Here is a 21,985-nt window from a genome sequence, read left to right on the forward strand (position 1 = left end):
TGTATCTGCGCCAATTTGCGATTGCACTGCCAAAACAGTAGTCTTGCAATACAGTTTTTTTATTGCCACTGTGTTGACTTTCTCTGTTTACTACAAATAATTCCAGCTAAAACTAAGTGGATTATGTTGCGTTGGAGCTAATAGCTAGTAGCTGTTGTTACTTGTTGTTAGTAATATTGCAACAAAAGAGAGAGATATGGTTGAACCAAGTAAACTAATTCAGTTCATTAGCATTATGCTACAAAGTAGACATAACATGAGAATTCATACAATATGGACATGACATTTATAATTTTTTTTGCCATCAATATTGCCAGTAGCAATTATTTGCATGTATTTCAGCTGAGAAGTTGATTTTAGTCACGCTGATCTGTTCTTTCGTCTGTGCTCTGACAGAGGTGAGAACATTCCACAAACACACATACAAGCACACCCTGACAGAGTGTGGAGTACAGTTTTACTGCTGATCTAGTCTTTCACACCATTTAATCATAATTTAACCTTCTGAATCTGTACATGCAGAGTTGGATTTGCTGCCAGTTCCGATTAAAGACATCAGTTAGCTTTTTACCTTATCTCACTCAAACTCACTCTGAACTACTGTAGAATGTGTAAAACTAGCCAGCCCTGCAGGAAAGCTGGGTAAAGGTCATTAGCACTAACTTGATCCACACTGAGGGTAGATTATTCCAGCAAATAGCACTATATCTATATATATATATATATATACAATTGATGCAGTCTTATTGACAAAGGTGTGCTTCAGTCTAGGGTATGGTGCAATATGTAGGACACATTGTAGACTTGACGCAGAGGTATAAATTGGCCTTTATTGATATTTGACCCATAAAGTGGAGTGATGGATGTTCTTACTGCTACACAGTGTTCTCCAGCTCTGGGGGTGGTTCCTACAGGTCAATTGAATTGCTTTGACCAATTATGTTGCTTGAAAGTTATTTATTACAAGGTTTGTAATACCGGAGCTTGGCCTGTAAAACAAATGTTGTGACTTTGTATGACTGTGTTTAGGTTTGGTGGTCATAGTAATAAAGTATACTACAGTATTTAGACATAAGTATGATTTATTAAATATCAGGTTGGTCCTGTCCTAAATGTAATTAGATAGGATTGGATTTAACTAAGTAAATGATGTGGTGTTGCTGCAGTTGGTCAGGTCTAGGTTCAGCAACAGTATGTGCTGAAAGAATGAGGTCAGCTGACTACCTGAATATGCTGAATATAGACCAGGTTATTCCATCAATGGATTTTTTCTTCCCTGATTGGCTTATTCCAAGATGACAATACCATGGTTTATGTGTCTGGAATTGTGAAAGAGTGGTTCAGGGAGCATGAGATCATCATTTTCACACATGGATTGTTCACCACAGAGTCCAGACCTTAACCTCATTGAGAAACTTTGGGATGTGCTGGAGAAGACTTTGTCTAGTGGTCAGACTTTACCATCATCAATGCAAGATTTTGGATTGACACTGGATTGAAATAAATCTTTTGACATTGCAGAAGTTTATCAAAACAATGCCACAGCAAATGCGTGCTGCAACCGGAGCTAAAGGTGGTCCACTTTTTTTGGCCAGGCAGTGTAGTTAAAACACTGCTGCCGGAAACAGATTCAGAGCTGAACGGACCTCTTCTATTTAGCCAGATTTGACTTCTAAATGAATATAACCCTCAGATCTGTGTTTGTGCATATGCTTCACTGCATCTATGGCCACCAGACTGCTCTGAGGCACTGCTTTGTACTTTCCTGTGACTTAAGCTCCAACCCCTAATTGATCCCAGCTGATCTAGTTATTACCTTCGGAAGTGCTTGATGAGATGAAGGAGCTGTACAGATTAAGGTTGGAGGTAAACCAGCAGGGCTTGTGACCTAGTGTTTTAGAACACTTATAAAGCCTTTTAGAGCCTTTCACTTTCTTATAGGGAACATCACAGATAAATCACTGTCACAAAAGCAATTTCAAAAGAATACTGAGATACTCTGGAGAGCATCATGGGAGTGGTGTTCTGGCCATGGTACCCATGGACTTGCTCATATTACCAACCATCTATTTTTACAATCTGATTTTTGGCTTTGAAGATGGGTACAGAATAAATCCAAAGTCACTTCAAAAATACTTCTAATCCATCAAAAAACACTCAGGCACACTTTGAAACAAAGTATATACACATGTGCTACTATCCAGAAGAAAAGCAGATAGAAATACACTGCCTGGCCAAAGATATGTTCACTACCTGGATTAAACTATGGCAATTGGTAAGAGCCTCCCATTGGATGATTACTGCATGGGTGGTTATGTTTCATAAGGCATGTACACAACCATGTGAAAAGATGCATTCTATGGTTGGGGAAAAGATGTTGGAAAGCATCAAGCAAAGGAAACATCAAGGAGATTGCTGGAACTACTGGAAAATTGGGTTAAGAATTTTCTGGAAAATTGTGAGGAAAAATTGTGCATGGTTGTAATCAATAGGCCTGTCACAATAATTGCAATATCGATTTATTGTACAATAAATGAACATGACCTCAATTATTTTTGATAATCGTGATATTGTCTATTGTGTTTATTTGTATGTTTGTTCACACATATAACAGTGAACCGTATTTTAGCCGGTCATGCTTCAATAACTGTGACTCCATACATACAGTGTGCACAAAAGTCGGTGAAGAAATAAGTATATAATTCCCAAACTAATTACAATAAATAATTATTAAAATTTTTGCTGTCTTTAAAAAGTGTATAATTACTTTTTTATGCTATTCTGTTATCATTATATCGGTGGCATTTAATAGTCTTAAAATTACAAAAATATCGTGTATCACAATAATTTCTGGGACAATATATCGTCCTTAAAAAATTATTATCGTGACAGGCCTAGTAACCAACTATCCCTTTAACTTTTGGTCAAATAGTATAAAAACAACACTAGAACTGAGACATATGTTTAATAGTGTTTTTTTTGCTCCAGATACACAGTGGGAAAGGAACCTAATGGATGAAACAGCTGTGTAGCTTTAAGAAAACCACTAATACTTAAAACCAAATGGCAAAAACGGCTTCAATTAGCAAGGTAGCATAAAGAAGGTCATGATGAGTCCAGATTTAGTCTGCTCGAGAGTGATAGGTGTATCAGGGTAAGCAGTTGGCAGCTGGAGTAATGAACCCGTCATGCCTAGTGCCTACTGTAAAAGCCTGTGGTCTGTAAAAGTGCTATGATCTGGGGTTGCTGAAATTGGTCAGGTCTAGGTTGTGAAAGGTTTTGTGCCCAAAGAATGAGGTCAGCTGACTACCTGAACATGTGGAACCACCAGTATTGAACTTGAAGTTCATCCCTGATGGCACGGGCATATTCCAAGGTGACAATGCCAGGATTCATGGGGCTGGAATTGTGAAAGTGAATTGTGATTCAGGGAGCATGAGATCATCATTTTCACACATAGATTGTTCACCACAGAGTCCAGACCTTAACCCCATTGAGAATATTTGGGATCTGCTGGAGAAGATGTTGCCCAGTGCTCCAAATCTTCCATCCTCAATGCAAAATCTTGAAAAAAAAAAAATAATGCAACACTGGATTGAAATAAATCTTGTGACATTGCAGAAGCTTGTGGAAATGCATGTGTCCTGCAATAAAAAAAAAAAGCTAAAGACGGTCCAACCAAATGTTGTTGGTTGTTAAGTTCAAATGGAACAGTCACTTTATGGTGTTGGTTTTCCTTACAGAATGGTAAGAACAGATGTATGGATGTTTGAGCTGATTTAGTGTCTGATTTAGTGTCTTTAACCATAGATGCAGCTCTAGCTAATTTACTTTTTTGTGTTCTGTTCACAACTTCAATTTCATGGGACTTTCTAATTGAGCACATTATACACAAAATTGTTGTGTTTATTAATGATGTGGTTGTAATTTTTAGTAACAGTCATGCTGTCCCATTGGAAGATCAGTTTTTTTTACATGATGTCAGTTTTTTTTAGCAGTTGTTCTTAAAAAATGATCAGAATTTCATTTAATTTCAATTTCATTTGATGAACAAGCCAATAGAAATGCTCCAAAATGGCTTGGAATTTTTTTTACATTTATTTCCAGTAAAGGTAAAGTTTTTTCTGTCTCTTATAAAGCTACCATTTTTAGAGATATAATGTTTTTGTGTGACAGTGAAGACGAATACAGTACACAGCTTTGGATTAAGCAAGATAAGAAGAAAGCAAAGGATTGTGGGATTGTGATCCTGCTGAGAGGCAGACGAAGCACACAACAGGTCTCTAAAGCTCTGTGTGCTTGGCCCTTCATTGGCCTCACACCTGTAATGGAACACTGACTGACCTGTCAGACCTCGACATGGGCCAAATGACTGAGGCAGAGTTAGCACTGTCTATCTCACACTACACTGCTGAGCGAGAGTGAGACGTCAGATACACCACTGAGACTGGACCCAGCACACCGGGTCAAGCATCAAGCCATGAATAAATAAAAGCTGCCCACAAATAACCTGCAAACACACACAGTCTGAGACGCTCCAACACTGGTTGGACTTTTTGGCTTTTTCCACTCATCGGCATGATTGAGTCGGCTCTCAAACTGAAAGTATAAGAAAGCAGAACCAGCAGCGTCTAAAGGTGATTGCACTACCAAGGCCTGGTAAAGCATCTCAACAGAGGAAATTCACTGGATACCAATTGCAGGAAGCCTTTGACTACAAAGACGAGAGAAAACAAGAAACCATATTTTCCATACTTGTATTGCACATAAATGGAATGTGGCCTCAGTTTTTAACCTAGCCATACAATGAACACACACACACATACACACAGACAGTAATGAATGGTAAGCACACAAGTCCAGAGCAGCACGGTGAGAGTTAATGGTGTTTCTCAGGTGCCCAACAGAGATTTGGAGAATCAGGTATAGAACCCACAACCCTGTCATCAATAATCCTGTTATGAACAGATGCTTTTTGGCCATCATGTCCCCCAGTTTATGTGTAAATATATAAAACTGTAAAGCATGGTGGTGGAAGTGTCGGGTGGAAGTGGGGGTGCCTTGATAACATTGTGGGATTAACAAAGGAGTGAGCGCAAAAATATAACACTGTTTTTGAAGTAAAAACCTTATGCCATCTGTGAACCTGTGAAGCATGGCTTGCGAGTGTCTGCAAACCCACAACCTTGTCCTCAATAACCCATCAAATGTTTCTACTCTAAATGTTTCTGCATCTACTCTATCTGTAGACCAGCTGTTATTTATAAATAATGAATTAAAAGTTTATTTATTAATGAACAGATTCATTTGTTAAAAAAAAAAAATTGTTAATTCTTCTGCATGGTGCGTGTGAATGAAAGGGAGTCAAATTCTCTAAGGTAGGCAGAATTCAGTACAATAGCTAGAAAGTCAATTTGCCAAACCAATGATTATTAAGTACAGGGAGATGCAGCCCAGATAGGATGTAGCAATGTTCTTAAGCATGTAGTAAACTGCAATGTGACTAAATAAACACTATATAACTAAGCTCTGAACACTGGTCTAGACTGGTCTAATTGGTCTGCACTGTTATGGTGTGGACCAGACTAAAGTACAGCCTCTGTATCTCCAGGTTATTTTTAAATAGACTGTTACAAATAAGGCTAGGATTTGATCCCTGATTATAAATTCAAATGCCATGTTTCATTTTCAAATATATACTGATATTTACGTTTTTAATAAACAGTTAAGAAACTGTTTACAAAGTTTAAACTAGTTGCTCTGTATGAGCACAGTGTAGAGTGACAGAGAGAGATAGAGGTCAGTCCTGCCATATATGAGAAGCGTTTGTGGAAAATAGAAGTGGAGATTGGTTTCTTTGAGTTTATCTCTCCTGCACTTTGTGGTAAGAATAGCACACAGATTATAGTCACACACACACTCACACATGCACACACACACGCACGCACACACATGCCATGAAAAATCCCCCGGCTATGGGAAGATAGTGGTCATATATCAGGTAAGTTCAAGTTCACGTGTCTGCACTTTCTCAACCAACCACCAAGTCTTTATTGAATACAGAGCTGATTGCACTTGGCTGAATGTGCTAATTGAATTATTATCTAACTTGATTACAAACACACACACACACACACACACACACACACACATATATACATAGGTACGTTGATAGAGGCAACTGAGGGGCTCCTAACTCAGAGTCTCGGGGTGGTCACACCTGATCAGTCATGCTGCAGCACTGTGAAACACTGATAACACTGCAGCTTCCTCCGCTCTCAGGACATCACAGCGCCCCTGCTGAGCATGCTCATTGCATCTCCCGCTATTTCCCTGCTTCTGCTAAGCTCAACATCTGAGACAAGCCATGCTGTTAACACAAATGTAGATGTCAGTTGTGTTCAGTAGAGGGCGCTCTTTCTTCAGTCTTCTTCAGTGCCCTTTATTCTGAAGTTTCTGAATAGGGCACCCTGACATTTATTGCATGGCGTAACGCTGCAGCTGCTGAACACATAAACAAGACATAAACCTTCAGGTCTACTCTCTCTCTCTCTCTCTCTCTCTCTCTCTCTCTCTCTCGCTCGCTCTCTCTCTCACGTTGCCTAACTATAAACTCTTCCAAATAAACAAATGTAGCTTCATAACATCAAACATCACAAGGTTCTTTGAGTATTACACAAAGCTGGATTTCTATTTAGCTGAATTACTTTAGACAAAAATGAGTATTGGCCAATAGAAATGACCTTGAACTCTGATTATAATGATTTAAAAGACCCCACGTGGGGCTGGCCTGAATGGGTGGCCCAACTGGAAATCATAAAGTTTTGTCCACCAGTTCCATGTTGCCCCATGAATGCTAGTGATGGGACTGATAAGGTTTAGTGATAGGACTAGGAGAGGTTAAATTTGGGCAAAGTCTGTGTTGTACACTGCACATGGGGCCTAGTTGGGACCCACGTGAGACCAACTGGGACCTTGAACCCACTTAGCCACTCCACAGTCTACCCAATTAGCCCCATACGAGCATATAGGCTGAGAACCCAGCATAATGAAAACATAGCTCTAAAACAGGCCAATTCCAAAACCCTTTTCCAAAAACTGTCACATAACAGTGATTTGACTCCTCATATTCAAAGCCATAAAACGTACGTAAATGCGGCCCACAAGCATAACCCAAGTAAATGCTAGTAAACGGTAAAACACAATCGTTTTAGATACTGGAGAGAAGCTCATAACCTCTAAAAACCAAACCAGCGAATGTCAGCACATCTAGGAACTCCTTCAAGACGCTGAGAAAACTATTCCAGGTGACTCTCCCTCATGAAGACAATGACATTACAATACCAAGAGTGTGCAAATCTTTCATCAAAGCTAAATGTTGCTAAAGTACAAAACATATTCTGTTTTGTTTAACACTTTCTGTTAACAAAATAATTCTATATATGTTCCTGTACATCTTTAATGTCTTCAATATTAAATAGCACTTAAATATTAAATTCACATTGAATGAAAAAAAAAACTTTTGTGTGTGTCCAAACTTTTGATTGGTACTGTAGTGGTACTTTCTCTGCCTTAGAAAGAATATATAGATACATATGAATAATTTCTATAAACAAGGAATACTACATCTTTGAAAGAGTGAATAAATGTTTTTCTTGTTTTAATTGAAATAAAATTAAAAGGTATCTATACAGTGTTTTAGCAGCTTTACAGAAAAAAATAATAACACAAATCTCAACAAATAACAGCAGATCTGACTTTATTATAACTAAAATGAGTGCCAGAAGGTAGCACAGACATTGCATTCAAGCAGAAGGATGACAGTAATAGTTGTCCTTTATCAATTTAAAACTTGAATTATCTTAGATCAGGCCTTAATTGAATCATACCACTGCCACTGGACTGCATCAGATCATATTAGCAGTAAATCAGAGTATTTTGAATCCTTGTTTGTTTTAATGTCATTTTTATTTCATGTTGTAAACCACACTAAAGTTCTAAAAGAGAGAAAGAGATCTGAAAGAGATTCACACCCCCTAACTGAGAAATCTTGATCTGTGAGAGACCCCCGAGATCTATTTGTGGTACAGTGCTGCTGGGATACAGTGTGTGTGAACAGAAGGGTCTCAGATTGCCTGCACTCTATAGTGGGAGGGGTTCCGGGCTGTTCCAGGCTATTCCGGGCCCAACCCACTCCCCCTCCAATCAGTCCCTGACTTCCATGCAATTCCTCAAACACATGCCTGCTGGGCTGCTAGTCTGCTAACCTGGACAAACCAGTGCTGGATATGAAACATAATGCTTGACACTAAACTGGTCCATTTACAGAGAGTGAGGAGGAGGGGTGGTGGTTTGGATGTATAGAGTTTATACACTGCCTAGGACAAAAAAAAGGTCACAAACTTTAATATTTGGTTGGATCACCTTTAACTTTGATTTCTGCACGCATTCATTGTTTCATTAAGCTTCTGCAATGTCACAAGATTTATTTTAATCCAGTGTTGCATTAATTTTTTTACCAAGATCTTGCAGCACTGATGATGGTAGAGTCTGACCACTGCACAAAGCAGCGCTTCTCCAGCACATCCCAAAGATTCTCAATGGGGTTAAGATCTGGACTCTGTGGTGTGAAATCCATGTGTGTAAATGATGATCTCATGCTCCCTGAATCACTCTTCCACAATTCCAGCTCCATGAATCCTGACATTGTCATCTTGGAATATGCCCGTGTCATCAGGGAAGAAAAAATACATTGATGGAATAACCTGGTCTATATTCAGTATATTCAGGTAGTCAGCTGACCTCATTCTTTCAGCACATACTGTTGCTGAACCTAAACCTGACCAACTGCGGCATCAACCTCAGATCATTTTCTAGGTTAAATACAGGAAGCGACTTCAGGTCAGTCAGTGTATACTGTACATTCCAGTAGCTGAAGTTGGAACAGGGGCTGTGCAGCTGGAGGTCCTGAGGTTTACAGTGCAGTCGGTGTAGTCACTCCGGCTGCACACACAGAAACACAGACAGGCTGGAAGCCAGCAACTCCCTTGACTTCCTCAAAGCAGCAGAGCCAGGAAATGAAGCACACAAGATACAATCAACTCACGACTTCACTGATACACTCAGCACTCTCAGAATAAAGCACACACACACAGTCCACAAATGCAGACACAAACAGTCCCAACTGCACACATACACAAGTTGATCCGGCTCCACAAACAGTCCCAAATGCACACAAGCAATATATAAGCCGATTTTGATCCAAACACACACACACACACAACACACACACACACACTATAAGTACAGCTAACAATTTTTGGTAAGTTTTCATTACAATTAACATTCTTAGAACATACAAGTTTTCTGGATGTCCTTAGAATGATTAATTAACACTTTTAAATATTCTGGTAATGCCGCTGCAACGTCACTTGTATCAGTGTTTACAATTTTCAATTCTGGGAGTGTTTTACATGTCCATAATATTAGTATTGGAAGCTGGGACCATTATGTAAGAGACATTCTAATAACACTGTGATGCAAACCATTATTATGTCTCACATTTTCAGAATGTTCCCGGAACATTATTTCTGTAACTTTACAGGCTAACACACACACACATACACACACTTTTCGACAGTGTATGAACAAAATTCTTGGGACACCTGTTCACTTACTGTTTCTTCACAAATTAAGAGTATTAAAAAAGATCTGATTCTGCATTTGTTGAAAAGACTGTCTCTCAGAGAACAGTTCAGAGAAAGCTTTCTACCAGATTTTAAAGCATTGCTGTGTGGATTTGATTGTATTCAGCAACAATATTGTTAGTGAGGTCAGTATGTTCCAAAGAACACAGTTCCACTGCTTTACAGCTCAATGCTGGGGGCTTTATAATAATGTATCTACCTCACAACTGGCATTAAACATGGTATCAGTAGGTTTATGTTTATCTGCTATAAAGAGTCCAATTGAGAGTCTTCAGTCTTTTAACAAGTGTCTCTGACTTTTAAGTTTACTCATTTCCTGCTTGTTTACTTGCTGCCTAATATGTAGATCCCACAACTTGACTGCTGCCACTGTAACCCGATAATTAATGTTATTCAGATCGCCTGTCAGTGGTTTTAATGGTATGGCAGATCTGAGCATATGCGTAGTTAATAATTAGTTGGTGTTTTCGTCCCACAAACACATAGGCACAAATAAACACATGGTATTCAAATTATTCAAACTATGTACGCATTCACGCAAGGCCACAAACCCTCTGATGCTATTCAAATTAGCAGCACAGACACACATACACAAATACACACACACTCACGCACACACACTCTCACCCACACTGAGCACCACCAGCATGATGTAGCAAACTGAGAAAAATCACACCAATGCTGAGGCAAGAACTTTGACTTCTGCGCTCCAATCAATCAGCGCGACAGGTAAATTAGGCTGCTGTCTGATTCCACATTCGGCGCTCTAATTATTCCTATATTACACAATTTCATCACCCCATCTCCCTCCCAGGCAGTGGACTCATAAAAAGGCTGACTTAGATTGAGCCTCTTCCAGCTCGCAGAAGAAAAAGCCAATCAACAGGGGCTTGAATTCACCATAAATCATCACTGCACTAAACTGACCCTGCGTGAACCTGGCCTTTCTTTCCCCAAGCGAGTCTGAGCCAGCAGCCGCAAAACATTCACACTCTAAACACAGAGCACAGGACCTGACTGGCTGCAGGCAACAAGTCACGCTCTTTCACAGGCTGCTGTAACGTCCCAGAGGCGACAGCTGAGTCAGCCGAACCTGATCGCAAATAGCCGCCCTTCTGCTCAGATTTACACACCAGTTCCCACCATCATATCATATGCATGCGACCCCCAGACAGGGCATTAGCATCAACAGAGCGTGACCGAGACTAAGTTCCACAGAAATGCTAATTGTGGGGTTGAGTGGAGCTTGTCAGTGTTTCAAAATGTATTTAAGAATTATGGTCTGTTTTGAATTATTCATAATGCTTGTAAGTCATCAATTCAGAACATTAATACATATATGGAGGACTACAGGTGTGTTTTTATGAGCAACGTGACAAGATCAGCTATGACCAACCAATGACAAATTGAACCACTTGCATGCTGGAGATAATTAATTACAAGGAAACCAAGGTGAAAAGGTAGATGTTTTGACTATTATATCTGTATAAATGACTGGTTTAAAGGTTTTTTGGAATTACCAGAATTTCTGCATTAATTAATAATAAATGTCATTTTATTGTCATTTAACTCCAAAACTTAACTAATAATTTACACATAATATTCTAAACTATTGTACTGTCGATGTCTTTTGTCTATTGAGCTCATTGAGTTAGCATCCCAGGCGCAGACTACACAAAGCAAGTGGATTTCTCTCCAAGACTGGTAAAATCTGTTTCAGCTAAGGAAGAGAAATCTTGAAAGAGCCGAGGAGAGTCTACAAACTTGGGGTTATGTGTTCGAAACTAGAAAATAAGTGGAAAAATATAGTGTTTATGGGAGGACACCATGAAAGCATTCGCAGTGTAATATATGATTTTGGCCTGTCTCAAATTTGCCCTAGATAACTTAAATGTTCCATAATGCAGAAAATGAACACCGCACATCTTAACTAAAACTCCATCCTTACTCTAAATCTGTAAAACAGGTCCCAGGTTAATTGCAAATGTTGTGGCATGTGGACACATTTTATAAAAGAATCCACAACCTCAAGCTGAAGAGGCACTGGGTAATGCAACAAGACAATGACCCAAAGCCCACAAGTACAGTAAATCAAATAATGAATGGATGAAAAAGAAGATAAAGATCTAACCTAACAGTCCTAATCTGGATGATATGGGGTGGTGTAAAAAAAGGCTCTGAGCACAAAAGGAAGAAAAATCCAGAATCAGAAATGAATTCGGTACCACTTTAAAATAAGACTACCTTTATAAAGGGTTTGTAAATGGTTTACAATTAGTTTGTTAATGGTTAATAATTAGGATGTAAATGCCTTAAAACATTTAAAAATCATTAATAATCAGTTATAACACATACATAGAAATAACAACAATATAGATGGCAGTGGGTTCACTATTTGGCAAACAACAGGTCACTGTTGCCCTTCATACGTATTTGTTATAACTGATTATTAATGATTTTTAGGCATTTACAACCTAATTAGTAACCATTAATAAACTGTTTTTTAAATTGTAAACCATTTACAAACCCTTTATAGAGGTAGTCTTATTTTAAAGTGGTACCATTAATTCATGTTTACCATACTTTTTTTTAAGTTGCAACTCTAAATGTACAAATTAATTTATTTTAATAAGTACAATCTGTTTTATACACTATAAGAATACAAAATATGCAGTCATAATATTTATCAATTGGACACCAAAAATATATTCTACATTTTGTGAACAAGAATGGAACAGTGAACAACTGTACCTCTCTGATTATAGACTATAATCAATGCCAAATTCACTGCCTTTGATCAATACTTTACAAATGCAGGGAATTCTGAACATTCATTTTATTGTTTGAATATTTACTTAATTTCATTTAAAAATATATTACTCTGGATTCCTCTTAAACTTTGTTGCTTTTAACTGATTCACTGCTATCTTTTGCACAATAATTCAACTGAACTGTGATGCAGGTTGCTGCACTACAAATTACTGTAATCACATACATCACTGTGAATGTGATCATAGAGAACAGTTAGAGATGAGCCAAAGGACATATGTAGAGTAATGAGTGACTAAGAAAAAAGGAGCAGACAGATGGATGAGATGACAAAAAGAGAGAGAAAGAAAATGACCTGGCCATCAACAATGCTGTTCTCAGTGCCATGGCACCCTCTTTTGGTAAAACTAGAGCACTTCAAAGCAGTTCACATAATGGTGAGGGAGGGCTGGGGGTTCTGTTTGCAGTGTGGGTCTATTGAATGGTTCATAGATGCTCAATTGTTTTCACATAAAAAAAAACTTAGGCTTTAAGCATGTGGAGATGATGGAAACATCAAAATTAAGCCAGTAGATAACATTTCTCTTAGCACTCTATGCAATAGTATGGTATAGCCTGCTATAGCTAATAGCATGTTGTGAAACTTCATTACCTGTGATGCGGTGTTGCTTGGTGCTGACCCGGTTGGTGCTTTGGATGGCGCAGCACAGGTGAAGCATAGCTAACATGGTGAGAATCATAACCACACTCTGCAGAAGCAAGGTCAGCTCAAACTGCTTCCCAATCCTGCAGAGAAACATACACAAACAATCTCTATTTATGGACTTTTATTACTGTCTGTCATCATGTCTTACAATGTGTCCAAAAGTCTCTTTTTATTCAATTAATTCAAAACAACATACAGTCATTTAATACTGTCACGGTAGTATAATGATAATGTAAGCAGAACTATAGCTTTGGATTTTTTTACATTTTAATACAGTAATTGTCATTATTTAATGTGCAACAAAATATATTATTTTTATTGCATAAAAGTTGTTCTTATTGTATAGGCTATATACATATAGGTATGTGACTATATTTGGAGCAACAAGTGCTCAAATTTTTTTTTTCCACTCTGTTCTCTTTTCCAAGATTGAAACATGCTAAACTTCCTTTTACAGTCAAAAGACCATAAACCCCCATGCCACACTTTTACTGGATTATAGCATAGTTTTACTTTTAAAAGCATAATAAAAACAGTGTAATTATTCTGATCTGGGTGGTGTTGCTATCATCTCGTTGTTTCCTCCTTGTGTGTTGGGCTTTTAGCAAACTGAAGTGATTGTTGCTGCTTAGCATTTAGCCTAACCCCTCATTTCTCCAGGTTTGGCTTCAAGTTTTACAGCTAAATTATTTGCCAGAACTTTCACTTTCACTTTAGCTCTCTCCACCCACATTGTGCATTGTTGTGTGCCAAATCTGAGCCCCTGTCTACAGACACTAGTGCAGGAAAAGCAGACTTGCCAAGTCTCCCGGATGTTGCAGGAGTCTACCGCATATCAATAGAACAAGTGGCCTAAACGCTTAAAACTTTACATATATGAACTTGTTTTCTTTGCATTATTTGAGGTCTGAAAGCTCTGCATTTCTTTTGTTATATCAGCCATTTCTCATTTTCTGCAAATAAAGGCTCTAAATGACAATATGTTTATTTGGAATTTGGGAGAAATGTTGTCTTTAGTTTATAGAATAAAACAACAATGTTCATTTTAATCAAACATATACCTATAAATAGCAAAATCAGAGAAACTCATTCAGAACCCGAAGTGGTATCTTATTTTTTTTTTTTTAGTTTTTCCAGAGCTGTATTCACCCTATCCAGGTTCTTTTCCGGGGTTACCAATCTGAAATTACCTTTGGATGTCTGGAAAAGCTGTGGTCTTGAGGTCTGGTTCTAGTAGCAACTTCTTTACACGTTTTTTTCCCATAACTAGTAGAGTCTAAAGGTGATGAGCTGCTTTCCAGTACTAACAACATCATACTCTCCTAATGTTGTTGTCATGTTTTACTGTTTCTCCAGCTTTAAAACTATGGCTGAGTGGGATGGGCTTGTGTAAATTTGGGAGTATGAAATTAAGTCAAGACTGTTATGTAACAGTTTTGAGATTATGGAATTAGCCTGTTGTCGAGCTCTATTTCAATTCATGCTGAATTATCTTTAGAAAGAGAAACAACATGGTTTATAATAACATTATAATGACATAATAGCAGTACAATAAATTTACACCATTTTAATGTACAGTGTGCTTTTAGTTATTTATAGTTTGAGATTTATTTATCGCTGGAGGCCATTCTGTGTATAGAAAGTTATTGATGCATTGGTCAATGCGTTGGTTTGACCGGCTAAAATATTGGTGAAATGTATTTGTATGTAAAAAATAATATAATACAGATGATTACATTTTTGTGACAGGTTAAATTTACTTCTCTGGGATTATACACTTTTTTCAGTAGAGGTGGGATTCATTTTAAATGTATCTTATCCTATCATCTTATCCAAATGGTGTTGAATATTGATATATTTATTGAAATAGTCACTCTTAGACTCATCCTGCTATTTTATTTACTAAAGTTGCTGTTTCATTACTCCATGAGGTGGTGCTAACCAAATGAATAGGGTAAACCTGCTGCAAAGAATATTGGCTGTGATATATGAAGTATCACAGAATAACAAGATTGTGATATCATCGTTCAATCATCGGGCAACACATAATATTATTATTATTATTATCGTGATTACATCATATCACGAGATACCCTGTGATTCCCACCGCTATTAATCAGCCTCACATTTTTAAATGTTTAAGCAAAAATTGGCAAATCTATTTAGTCTAATAAGCACATTTAAATTATCACTTAAGTTTGACCAAAAGCACTTTTCATTAGTTCCCTGTCACAGCCTGTACTGACTATAGTCAACCCATCTCTGATTTGCAGTAACACTACCCAGAGCCCAGAGCTCCCTTTTAGCTCCACTCACCAGAAGAAAATGCGCAGTATGTTGGCAATGAGCAGCACAAGGCAGACGCGGGTGGAGAAACCCTCAGTGTTGCCAGTCCTCTGGATCTCCTGGTACTGGGGGATGTAGGGCACGGCACCTCCAAACACCATCACACAGGAGGCCAGCCACGACAGCACGGTCCATGAGCTCTCCACGTCCTCCTCCAGCTCTGAATCCATGGCTCCAAGGCCTCACACCACTGCCAGTGCCGTCACTGCTGCTGCTGCTGCACTCATACACTGTGCTGCTGAGACATCACACTGCAGCTTAGCTTAGATTTCACACGAGAGGACAAAACTCAAGAACAATGTTCAGACAGGACAATCTGATCTACAAGCACATTCAAACGTTCTGGACTCAACAGAAAATGACAGAACAGTACACTATATTAGGGATGTGCCATATCGTATCGTACGTAATAATAATGGCAACATTTTTTAATTTTGTCAACGATATTATACCCTGAAATCTGCCATATCTAATTATCACATACCCTAATTATCACATCAGGGTACTACTACTACTTCTTTTTGCTGTTTTTATCAAAAGAAAAATTCTCATTTCACATTATATATCTACTAGAAACAGATCATATCTGTCTAGTATCATTTATTTTACTTTAATCCTGGATATATGGAGATATTTGGAGTGCATTATCAGTATCATGACATTCTGGATAATTGACTTCTGTTACAAATCTGATAAAATTATTGTATTTTTTAGTATCTCAGTTAGTTCTCACACATTTTAGTTCATGTATCACCCACAGTCAAAGTAAAACTCAAAATACCACCTACAAGTCATCCACAGGAACATATGTTTACAGTTTGCAAACAAACTAGGGGTGAATGATATGGGCAAAAAATGCAATGTGTAATAACGTTGTTGGATATTCTGATGTTGAGGTGAAACACAATAAGCTTTTAAAACGTATATTCCAAATTTTAAATAGAAGCGCTGGACAACTACATTCATTTTGAAGTTCAGGATATTAGAAGAAAATTATGTTCATTTTAGAGATGTAATATTTAGAGATAGAGATATGTCATTTTCTCCAAGGAAACCAGGCAAATTCTTAAGAAATTCTTAAGAATTTGGACATCTCTTGGTACCCACCTGCATTCTCCTGTATAATCTTTTGCTTTTGATACATTAAAAACATTCATACACATACCACAGTTTGAAATCCAGTGCTATAGTATAAACTGATACACATAAGTATTCTTTTTACAGTAAATAACTGTATGTACTGTGGCGTGAGGAGGCGGGGGAACCGTGGGTCCGCCCCACGCCGGAACTCACAGCCATGTCTGTCCCAGCCGGTGTGCATTCAGGACTGATTAAGCAGCCGGCTGGGACAGGTATAAAAACTCAGCCTCAGCTCACTGAAGGAGGACTCTTGACTGGGGAGCTGAGGGCTGAGGCTGCACGGACCTTTAACTTGAACTAAAAGTAATTCTACAGACTCTAGAGCCCCATTGGGCCATATGTTTGTTTAAGTTTGTTTTGGGTGTGGTGGAGGGCGTTTTAAAGCCGCAATAAAAGGTATGTTTTGAGTTCATTTACTCCACGTGTCTGTGTTATCTGTGCGCTTCCTCCTTCCGGGTCACAGTGGGTACGCCCCTAACCCCAGGGGCCTACCACAGTACTTCAACATACTTCAACAATTTGTGCCCAAAAGTTTGAAGACTTCCTCATCAACCCCCACCAACCACTAGATACAGTAAAAGCCTCTACTTTACTGTATATGTTGGAACACCGATGTGAGGATATGAATGCATTTAAACAGAGGACCATTAGTGAAGTCAAGTCCGGATGTCGGACCATTAGTTCTGGATCACAAACCCCACCCCAACTCCTCTCAGAGGAATTTAATGATGCTCCATCACTCTGCAGAAAGCAGCTGCACACACACACAAACACACACTGTTTTTCTGTGGAATATATTCAATATGTGTGTGTGGAATTGAACAGCAATAAGTGTACAAAATATTAAAGTCGCTGAATACAGAAGACGTTTTTTGATACTGTTCATTACGTAAAATGTAATGTTACAAATGTAAACTCATCTTATGCATTAGTTTATTTAGCAGCATCAATGCCTTATATAAACAATCTACTTATATTAAAATATACAAAAAAAGTAATGTGTCCTGAACTGTCTCTGTGGTCGTCATTGCTCTGGCATGTGCTCTTAAACACATAGCTCTGTTTTGTTTCTGTCTGGTCTTCACCCTAGCCTCGTCTAGATTAGAGTTCCCACCTGTGCTTTATATGTAGCCCATCCCTCTCATTATCTTCTCCAGGTGTTTCTTGTCTGTCTCAGTGTATATATAGATCCTTGGTTTCAGTAATATTAGGCCCTGTCCACATGAATCTGGATATTTTTAAAAAGGGTTTTGTCTTTGTGTTTTGGCCGGTCATCTACAAAAAAACAACATTTTGGGTCATTGAGAGGTCACGGTCCAATTAAAAAAACAGAGCTTTTCAATGTGGAGATTTTGGAAACCTGCTGGCAGTGGAGCTGTGTGAACAATGTTAACACAGTTTTATGAAAACTCTCACACAGCCAGTCTGCTTGTTTTTGTTAACATTAGTTTAGCTTGTTCAAAAACGCAAAAAAATATATGTTTTTATAAAAACTTGGTGTTAATTAATGTTAGTTCATGATGCATACTGGCTTGTTTAATTTGTGTTTTGTCTGTTTGTTTCTTGTGTTGGTTTCATTATCTTTCTGACTTTCTGTCCAGCTTTTTGCTTTAGTTTTAATTTAGTTTAGTTTCTTAATTTATTGTCAATAAACATTACTTGCAATTATGTCTGTTTCCTGGTGCAAGCTCTCATCATGAGTTCATGACACTAAATGAAAAGCTCAACAGAATTCTCGTTAAAATCACAACAGTCATCCATTTAAAATGGGACTGCACCAGAATGGACGTTTTAAAAGTACTCTTTAGTATGTTCAAACTCACTACACATTCTCACCACTTTAAACATATTTAGGAATTCAATGTAATGGATTTGTTTACTTACTATCAGTTACAAGATTATTAAAATGTGCCAAAATGTTTGCATTAGACTGTATATCATAAAATATTTTTAATATTTAGAAGAAACTCTATGAACTTTCAAGCAACAGCTCTTTAAAGTTAATAGGTTTTTGCTTGTGATTTTTGCTTGCTTGTATTGAACAGCAACACTTCATGCTTGTACCGGAATACAGATTCACAGAATATGAAACTATATATATATATATATATTCACTGTTTGACCACAAACAAATGCCTATTTCACACTACAGTATGTTCACTGTGTTCTGAGAATGATATCTCTGCTATTTAGATACAAGCCACATTACTGTGTCTGAACAAAAAACAACACGTGTATATGTACACCAGTTTATCTGCACGTTTTAAATGATTTGAAACAGTTGTGTCTCAGTTTCATGATCACTTGGAATAAAATAATTTTAGACTGATGTTTTTTTTCTTCTTCTTTGGAGATACAAGGTTTTTGCATTACAGTGATGAATCCCCTTACTCTGTCTGGTATCAACATTCAGTAAATTCAACTGTGCTTTATACCACGTCTTCATACAGTGTGAAACATTCCCTCAACTACAGGAAACAGCGTTACCTCCCCTACCTAAAAATCCAAGACACACATGCCCAAACCTGTTGATTAACCGTGGTTAGACTAGCCCTGCTCTGTTCTGACACTTACGCCTCAGAATTCAAAGAAGAAAAACTGCCACTTCAGCCACAGGCAGTGATCACTAAACCCTGCCACTTCAACCACAGGCCCTCTTCTACTCTAGATAAGACTGCTGCAATGGCAAGCCTGCACTCACAGAGCAATGCTATAAAAGATAAGACCCTACTGTCTCACCAAACAGATGTTCTTCCAAGACAATGAACCCAGTCATGGGTTCTGGAAGCACATCATGATTCCTGAAATGTCAGCACTGCTCAGTTCACTATGGATACTACTGTAGCATTATTGGAAACTTCATGAGCATATGTATATGACTGGTGTGTTACAGTGAGTGTAATATATGGTGAAATACAATCTCAATTAGGAACTTTAATGTTTCTTCAAGCACTAGTACTAGTAGAAGGAGATTTGCTTCTATAAAAACATGTTTTTGATGCAATGTGTGTTAAGTTATTTAAGAACACAAGTAGTTCTTCTGTGGTATTACTGTTTTGCAGTCATTTGACTTTTTTATTTTTTGTACATTTAATCATTTATCTATATTATTTAAAAGGACTGGCTAAAGACTTCAGAGTTGATCGCTTGTTTTGACAGTCATTCATCATTTTTTTACAAATCCAGTCAAATATTTACTGTTAAGTAACAGGTTCGTATTTATACAGTATTGTGAGCAATACCAGAAAAACAGGTCTGCAGTCAGAAGTTGGACAGTACTGTGTAGAGGACTTTTCTAGTGGAGTTTTCTTATAGATTTAAATCTGTTTTTTTAAACTTTGTATGGACCTTTTGAAAAGTGATTTGAGTCCTTTAAATAGTAAATCAAATATTTTGCATTTGATTCAAGTCTTTAAAAAAATTGTTTAAATGAAAAGTATAAAAAAATATTCAAAAAGTTGTTTGAATCTGTTTAAAAAAAATCTAACCTTTCAAAAAAGTTGTTTGAATCAATTTTCAAAAAGATTAATGTCTTTCAAAAAAGTTTTTAAAAAGATCTGAGTGCCACTTAACTTTTCTGATAATGAATAATGTCTTGATAATGTCTTAAACTGCTAATGTAATATATTTATCCATTTATTTTTGTTTTTTCAATGTTGACTATTGTGAATCTGAAAATATGTGCAAATAAAACCTATATTATAAGAAATGACCAGAATTCTATTTATATTTACATTTTAAATGACATGACAAAATATAGGACACCAACATGTTAAAGTTATATGCATATACATTTCTACAAGTCAGTGAATGTTATGCAAAATTGAAATGAGGTAGTAAGGACCACAGCTTATAGTTCTTGATTGCCCAAGTTTGTATGTATAAATTAAATGTAGTCTACTTTGCCCTACCAATAATTATTGACTTTTTTACTTGTATATTATGAATCAATTCGATTTTCCCTACCTCAGTTTTTGGAAAATTATAAGTGGAGTAGTGAAAGACTGGTGTGTTATAATGGAGAGTCTGAGGTGTGTGTATAAGTTATACTCACTGCAGTCTACAAAAGCAGTATTTAACTTACCCTAACACATGCTCCTATACAGCAGCTGCAGTGCTCCATACTAGCACTGTGTGCCCATGGGCTTTAATTCACATACCAGAAGTTAACCAAGCTAAATAGCTACTCTAGCCCAAGCTGCTCTCACACACACTCTTTTTCTTTCCAGCAGCTCTCCGTGTTGTTGTTATTGCTGTAGTTGAGGTGGTGGTCTGTAAATGATATGCGAAGAACACAAGAAGACTAATCTAATCCCAATCTAAGAATAGCATACTCACTCCACAGTCCTCTAACTGGACATACCGTAAGCACTGAATTGGAAATATTAGTCCGGTTTTGACGTTTGAATGTGTAGTTGTTGAGTGTGTGCCTGTTGAGTGAGAAGATCCAAACTTCTGAGGTTTCCTTCAGGATCTCCTCACTGAATCTTCACTGGGAGGAATCTCGAGGAATTCCGAATAGCTCACACAGAAAGTGAGAAAGCGCAGTGTGAGCGAAACCACTTCTTAGCGAGGAATGAAACTTTGAAATACGTCTAAAAACATGGGTTTACAAATTAAACGCTTACTAGAGCTCACACCAAAGCCCGAGCATTAACTACTTCAGTAGCTACAGTATTACAATAGCCTGCTCCTGCTGTTGCTGCTGCTGCTGTAGTATATACTACTGGTAAACCCATGAAGGGGCTCGGCAGGCTATCTACTGGCACATACGCGTCGTTTCAACAACGCGGAATTAAACGTGCATAAATAACCCTTTATTCGACTTTTTTATACACAGCCTATATGTTCAGGAGCGCGCTCAGTCTCAGTATAGCTTACCTCCTCCATAGCCTTCTCCAGCGCTGGTGTGTTTATAGTATAGTATAGCCTCCTGCTGCAGACACACGGCACTGTCTCATATATACAGCACAGCATATTGCCTTATTATAACTGTACATTCACTCACTGCTGGGCTGAGGGGCTGTGATTTAGCAGGTAAACGTAGTAGTTCAGTAGTACAAAAAGGTATGAAGCAGGAAATGAGAGAAATACAGGTTATATAAACCACACTAAATCCTAGCTCTAACTATTTCTAACCACTGCAGCACGTTTGCACCATGTGTGTTTCTTATGGCTCTGTTTTTTTGCATTTGTAAGGAATACAGGGCTAGTAAGCTATTAATAAATTAAAGGGATGTTCCAATAGTCTAAATGTATTTTTCTCAATGTATGTTTCGCTCTTTTAAACTCATTTTCCACGTTCAATAATGTTCCA

At 37.7% G+C, this 21,985-nt stretch overlaps 1 protein-coding gene across 3 annotated transcripts in view; it reads right to left on the reverse strand.

The window, feature by feature from the left end:
* si:dkey-246g23.2 (solute carrier family 66 member 2) overlaps positions 1-21,985 on the reverse strand; it is a 77,907-nt gene extending 55,922 nt beyond the window's left edge. The window contains exons 1-3 of one of the 3 annotated variants that reach the window (XM_007250511.3): positions 21,550-21,985; positions 15,499-15,763; positions 13,129-13,262 (exon numbers count right to left, since the gene is read on the reverse strand). In XM_007250511.3, coding sequence (XP_007250573.3) covers positions 13,129-13,262; positions 15,499-15,698 — 334 coding nt within the window. In that variant the 5' untranslated portion in view covers positions 15,699-15,763; positions 21,550-21,985. Of the gene's footprint in view, positions 1-13,128; positions 13,263-15,498; positions 15,767-21,031; positions 21,085-21,549 lie in introns of those variants that run through there. The other 2 variants (XM_022679623.2, XM_007250512.4) reach the window with 2 other exon arrangements.

Source organism: Astyanax mexicanus, chromosome 9 (assembly GCF_023375975.1).
Source record: "Astyanax mexicanus isolate ESR-SI-001 chromosome 9, AstMex3_surface, whole genome shotgun sequence".
Lineage (NCBI taxonomy): Eukaryota > Metazoa > Chordata > Actinopteri > Characiformes > Acestrorhamphidae > Astyanax > Astyanax mexicanus.